The 6829-nt window shown below is 52.0% G+C and overlaps 1 protein-coding gene across 1 annotated transcript; it reads left to right on the top strand.

Moving 5' to 3' along the window:
* Nucleotides 1-552: 552 nt before the first annotated feature.
* Nucleotides 553-1470, top strand: LOC114072805 (olfactory receptor 14J1-like). Its single transcript, XM_027910648.1, has one exon. The coding sequence runs from the start codon at nucleotides 553-555 to the stop codon at nucleotides 1468-1470; it is 918 nt and encodes a 305-aa protein (XP_027766449.1).
* Nucleotides 1471-6829: the final 5359 nt, after the last annotated feature.

Raw genomic sequence — 6829 nt, 5'->3', positions numbered from 1 at the left:
TCTGCTTTTGTCACCTTCTCCTCTGGGTTGCCTGCATGGGCAATTGAGATTCATCTCTCAGTTCACTGTGAGATGCTGGAAATCCAAATTGTCTTCTCTCAGAGGTGAATAAAGCAGGCAGGATCAGGAAGCAGCCCATGGTGCCTCCCAGGCAGCATCAGTGTGGCTTTTGCAGCCTCCTCAGGGTTGCTCTGGCTTTGCCATCAGAGCCTGCCCAGGCAGAGCTGCCCCTGGGCAGTGCCCTGTGCTGCTGGGAGGGCTGTGCAGGGCAGAGCTGAGCCCCCAGGGCTGGGCTGGGCTCTGGCAGCACTGCAGGGCCCAGTCCTGGGCCCAGGGAGGAAGCTGCTGGCAGGGACAGCTCCAGGCAGCAGAGCCCTGGGCAGGGAGTGGGGGGCAAGTGTCCCCCAGCACAAACAAGAGAAAGGAAATGCATTTCATTTGGGAGTACTCCAGTGAAAACTGGAGTGCCTTTGCCGGAGGAGCCTCTCTCTCAATTGTTCCCTGGGCTTTTATTTTATTTTATTAGCAGGCTTTTATGCCAAAAAACAGGAAATGTCCAACAGCAGCTCCACCAGTGGATTCCTCCTCCTGGCATTTGCAGACACACGGGAGCTGCAGCTCTTGATCTTCTGGCTCTTCCTGGGCATCTCCCTGGCTGCCTTCCTGGGCAACGGCCTCATCATCACCACCATAGCCTGTGATCAGCACCTGCACAGCCCCATGTACTTCTTCCTGCTGCACCTCTCCCTCACAGACCTGGGCTCCATCTGCACCACCGTGCCCAAAGCCATGCACAACTCCCTCTTGGGCACCACAACCATCTCCTACACAGGATGTGTTTGCCAGGTCTTTTTGCTCTTCTTCTTCCTTGGAGCAGAGTTTGCTCTTCTCTCTGTCGTGTGCTACGACCGCTACGTTGCCATCTGCAAACCCCTGCACTACGGGACCCTCCTGGGCAGCAGAGCTTGTGCCCACATGGCAGCAGCTGCCTGGGCCTCTGGGTTTCTCTATGCTTTGGTACACACAGTCAATACATTTTCCCTGCCCCTGTGCCAGGGCAATGCCCTCCAGCAGTTCTTTTGTGAGGTTCCTCAGATTGTCAAGCTCTCCTGTTCACATTCCTACTTCAGGGAAATTGGTCTTCTTGGGGCTACTACTTGTTTAGTATTTGGTTGTTTCGTTTTCATAGTTTTCTCCTATGTGCAGATCTTCAGGGCTGTGTTGAGGATCCCCTCTGAGCAGGGACGGCACAAAGCCTTCTCCACGTGCCTCCCTCACCTGGCTGTGGTCTCTATCTTTGTCAGCACTGGCACATTTGCCTACCTGAAGCCCCCTTCCATCTCCTCCCCATCCCTGGATTTCATGGTATTAGTTCTGTACTCGGTGGTGCCTCCAGCCCTGAACCCCCTCATCTACAGCCTGAGGAACCAGGAGTTCAAAGATGCCCTGGGGAAACTGATGACTGGATGATGCTTTCCAGCAGCCACTGACTGTCTGCTTCCCGCTGGCAGTGGTTCTTAGTGCATGTCATGACAGGTCAAATCTGTCTTTTTTTACATTCCTTTTCTCTTCCTTACTTCTGATGTCATTTTCTTCAAAGAAATCCTAATATTTATTCCCCCTTACTTTCATGTCCTTTCAACTTGTGTGACACAAGTGCAATAAACAAACCTTAAGAAAATGTGGGTTTTTTTCTGAGATCCATCCTCAGCAGAGCAGGAATGAAGGGGAAATGAGAACAGCTTTTTGGCTGCCCCAGCTTTGGGGTGGGCCCTGAGTCTGAAGCAGAAAGAGCTCCTGAGGACCAGAAGCTTTTGTGCTGGCCTGGGGAGACTGGATGGAGGGAGGGACTGCAGAGCTCTCAGGATCTCCTGGAGAGGAGAGCAGGGAACTCAGAGAGCCTCCTCCTCCTCCTTTTGCCCAGCACATTCACCCATCAGCAGGGCTGAACCTTCCCTGAGCTCCAGCTGTGCCTGCACTGGGGCTGTGATGTCACTGCCCAGAGCACCCAGTCGTGGGGCCAATCCAACTGGGCTGTGCTGGGGAGAGAAGGCTGGTGGTGGAAAATGCTCAGGGGAGGTGGGAGAGCTTGAAAGGAGATGGAAAGAACCTGGGAGAGAAAACCATCAGTGTATATCTCATAGTGTGTGAGCAGAACAGTGAGGACTCACAGCACAGGGTTTGTGGTGCAGAGCCAGGGCCTGTGCAAGGCATTGAAAACGTGCAAGTGCCAGTGACAGGAGGCTGATCCGTGTCCTTGGTGGCCTGAACAGACCAGGAGGGTGGCCCAGAATATTTGTCACACCTAAACATTGCTCCCCAGCCATTCCCAGCACCGGCTGCTCAGCCCAAGTTCACAAGTGAGTTTTGCTGCGCTCACCTCCTGGGCTCAGGGCCTGTCCCAGGGCCATGCCCAGCTTCTCTCCTGACCCAGAACCCAACAGAGCCTGGAGCAGGGCTGTCTGTGCCACCCCAAGGTGGCACAGCCACTCCAGGGCTTGGAGAGGCTGTCAGATAGGAAGGCCATTGTGCTGGTTTAAAGGTAAACCAGCAGGAGAAATGAACCCAACTCAAAAAGAGATCATCAGTCAGAGTTACAATTGAATAAAAATAACACAATAAATACAATCACACAGGCAAACAATTGGTTTTAACCCACAAAAACCCAGATGTATAACCCTGCACCCTGGGGCATGAACAGAATGGGGTTCTCTGGCCCCCCGTGCTGAGCCCCATGTGGGCCCCCTGAGGCCAAAAGTAAAAGGAGAGGAAAAACCTGTTGGTGAGAGCAATGGTCACAGTCTGCTCGAGGTTCAGGTCCTCCTCTGGATCCCACAGGTGGTACCAGAAGTCCCAAGACCCCAAGATTATCTACACTCAGGTTCAGGCAGGAATGCCCAGCACCTCTCCCAGGGTAGGGAGTGCCAGGGTGATTGTGAGTCGTGGGTGTGAGGACAGGAACATCCTCCTGTCTCACAGGCCTCTTAACACCCAGCTGGCAGCCTGAGGGGTCAGGTGTGCTCTGGGCAGCTGCTGCAGATGGTCTGTTATTAACAGGTCCTGAGAAATGACACAGAGGGTGTAGAATACACAGTTTGGGTCACACCCACACAGTGATGAACTGGACCCAGCTGTTCTAACTGGGAAAGCCATGGGGTCACAAAGCACCAAGGACTGCCCTGGGCATCATGTCAGAGGGGCCATTTCCAACCCTGAGTGCTCCAGTCCTGTGGCAAAGCCAAAGCTCACCTGGATTTGGTGGCTTCAAGGAAAGTCAAGAGCTTTAATCACTCTTGAATGATCTTGGTCTCCAGCTTTGGAGGCCAAGGCTGAAGGAGGAAAATGCAGGAAAATGCTGAGGAATGGAGAAGGGAATTTAACAGCAGCACACACTGATGCTGGGGCTGAGTGACTCAGTGGCTTCTTTGCCTGAGTCTTTACTGGAAAGGTCTCTCAGGCCTCTGTGCTTCCCCTTCAGGGAAGGGTTTCAAGGAGGACGAGAGCACATCTTGGCAGCAACCTCATGAAAGGCCAGAAGGGCAAACACCAGTGGTTTTTTTCCCTTCAGGAGACTCAATCTGGCCATGGCATAGACTGGAGTCTGACCAGTACCTGACTCCCAAAGAACACAAACCTGATGAGTTGTGGTTCCCACTCCACTGGCACTTGGAGCTCCCTCTGTACCCAGAGCACAGAGCTCCCTTGTCCCACCAAGTCCTGGGAAATGGAGGGATTCAGGACACAGGACAGGCTGTGGGGACCAGTTGCAGGCCATGGCCAGGGATTTGGGGTGCTTGTGAGCCCAGGGCAGGACCCGGCACTTGGCCTTGTTGAGCCTCCTCCAAGTGTCCTGGGCCCAACGATGCAGCCTGTCCAGATCCCTCTGCAGAGCCTTCCTGCCCTCCAGCACATCAACACTCCCACCCAGCTTGGTGTCACCTGTGAACTGACTGAGGCTGCCCTGATCCCCTTGTGCAGATCATTGATAAAGACATTGAACTGCCCTGAGCCCAGTGCTGAGCCCTGGGAACACCCCTGGATGGAACTCCATTCCCCACCACTCCTTGGGCCTGCCCAGCCACACAGATGTTTACCCAGTGAACAGATGCTGCAGAATGTGTTTGATAAAGGTCCTGTAAGCCCAGAATACTGGGATTAGTGCAGAATTAACTTTGCAAAATAGAGTATTTCATTCAGTCTCTCTCTTTTCCTCCCTTTGTGGATCAAGGGAACTTGTGACTTCAGTGTGTGACTCACTGTGTGCAAAGGGTAAATACGGACAGAACCTGGGGCAGGGAGTGTTTGGGGGACCTCGGAATATGTGCCTGACACAGAAGGCATTTTCCATTGGTCTAAGACTGCAGAGAGTGGATTTTAGCAGAGGCAGTGTGGACTTAATATACAGCAGAGGAAGGAGTTTTGATTTTTACTGAGCTGTGCCTTCCTCTGGTTTCGTTTGCTGGCAATAAATGAACATCCCTCTGTGTCTCCTGCAGCTCTTTCTCCAAGCCAAGCAGGTGGGACTTGATGCCAACCAGCTGAAACCTGCAAATACAACCTTTAGTGTGGAAGCTCAGATTTGCAGGAGGCTGCTTTAAGTCCCAGGGGTCTGATGAGGGAAATGTTGGGGTGGGGATATGGACAAAGTCTGATTGATAGTCAGACAGAAAGGGTCTTGATTTTCATATCAATTCAAACTGCATTATGAGTTGCACAGGATCAAAATAAATTAGAGATTGCTGATATCAATGTATAAACAGTAAAAAAGAAAACAGGATAAAAAATATCCTCTTATTGTTTTTTTAATAAAATACATTCACTTGGAATACACTTCTGCAATCTGTCTAATTAACCACAAAAGAATTGAAGACATAAAGGTAAATTAATCCCACAGGCTTGTTTCACCAGTGTGTTTTGAATGTAATGAGCCCTCTGGCACCAAATTCCTGAACTGAAGATCTGAAGGCTGAACAAGCCTCTTAGAGAAGTAAAATTCATCAGTGAACCTCCAACTTCCAGAGGATGTCAGCAAGCCCCACTGAGAGACACCTTGGAGGGAAAGAGCAAAGAGTTTGTCCCCAGGGGGGAACTGGTGAAGCAGGAACTCAGTGGCACCAATTTACAGGTGGAAAAATGGACTCCCAGCACTGAAATGCAGCCGCAGACCGATCCAGGGAAGCTGCCCAAAATGTTTTTTCATGAAACCTGCATTTTCCAGGATCTAACTGAGACTCTTCCCAGGCTTTTCCTGGGCTCTCTTCAGTGGAGATGAGATCCCAGGAAGCAGCAGCCCCAGACTGCTCCAATAAGGATGCCCAAGACGACTTTTTTTGCAGGCAAAGAGGGAGCTCTGCAGGCCTGGAGGAGCAGAGCCCACCCAGCTTGGTGTCACCTGTGAAATGAGTGAGGTTGCACCGACCCCCTTGTGCAGATCATTGATAAAAATGTCCCCTCAGTTCCAGGAGGCCCCTCAGTGTCCCGGTGGCCCCTGGGCACCCTGAGGCCCCACATCCCACAGCCCTGGCAGTTGCCATGGAGATGCCCATGCCCCAAACTGGCTGCAATCAGCCTGATCCAGCCCCTTCCAGCACAGCCCCTCCCCGTGGATCCCTTTCAGCTGCTCTTGGGCACCTTTTGCCCATCAGGGAGTGTGTGGGGGATCCCTTTGGAGCAGCCCCGACACCTCCACGGTGCTGACACCACCCAGAAGGTGGGGAATGTTTGGTTCTGGGCCTGGCAGCTCTCTGGCTCCTCCAGGTGTGCCAGGGCTCCCATGGAATGTAGATGGTCACTCTGTGGGCCAGTGCAACTCCTTCCCAGCCATGTCCTCAGAGCCCAAGTGCCACCTGGTGCCAGCTGTTGTCACACCTGGGTTCCCTCACCCAGCTAACCCGTGCATGGGGACCAGCAGTGCCACCTTGGCCACACTGGGGTGATCACCCGGGGTAATTTGATGTGGTTCCTGGGAAGGACCCCCATGGCAGCAGCTTTCCCACCAGGGTACCCAAAATTCTGAAATGGTCGTGGCCAAAAGGAAAGGCAAAAGTCAGAGGGTCTGCAAAAACTCAGGAAGTGTCATTAGCAAATCACACACTTGGTGTGGAAATTGGGATATTAGTGCCTGAGCTACTCTCTAAGCACAGGGGAGTGGGGTCTCAGTAGAAGGGTCAGGTGAAAAGGAAGAAATTGTCTGTCACCCATCAATAAGGGTGTGATGTTTAATGTAAATTCTCGTCCGGCTGAAGAAAGACTGTGGACACGTGTCAGGGATCTCTTGTGCTTTTATTGTACAGCCCAATATTTAGACTCAAAAGTTGTTGACCAGCAATCCCTTAGACTTTTCAATAGACTTCCACAAGTGGTGGCTGACAAGTCCTTAATTTTGTACCCTACACTGCAATAAGCTCTCAGCTCCCACAGCAAAGTTCTCCCAAGCGCTGATTCATGAGGCACAACACAGTTCCACAAGCTCTGCACTCCTGCAACAAACCCCAGCACTGAGCATGAATATGATAGTTGTGCTTTGTGCAGGCAAAGCAAGGGGAGAGAGAAATAAAGGCAGAAAAGAGAAAAAGAGAACGAAGAAGATCATCAGCCCTTAGATCCCACATTTGTGCTGATGCTTGGATGGTCTGGAGGGTGGGGTAAACCATGCAAGAGAAGGAGAAGGAGAGGAAGAAGACAGCACAAGGCAGGGGGATCTGCTGCCTTTTGGAGTTAACCTGGAGCAGCCCCTTATGGAAATGAGATGTTGCCCTTTTTTTTAACATGTGCAGGCATCCCCTTTTTTGAGCCCCCCTGCAGGAAGTGAGTCAGGGGACGACTGAGC

The sequence above is a fragment of the Empidonax traillii genome, unplaced genomic scaffold (genome assembly GCF_003031625.1).
Source record: "Empidonax traillii isolate 1590-97213 ecotype Southwest subspecies unplaced genomic scaffold, ASM303162v1 scaffold4045:size21205, whole genome shotgun sequence".
Taxonomy (NCBI): Eukaryota; Metazoa; Chordata; class Aves; order Passeriformes; family Tyrannidae; genus Empidonax; species Empidonax traillii.
The sequence above is the reverse complement of the archived record's forward strand: the minus strand, read 5'-3'. Positions and strand labels throughout refer to the sequence as shown.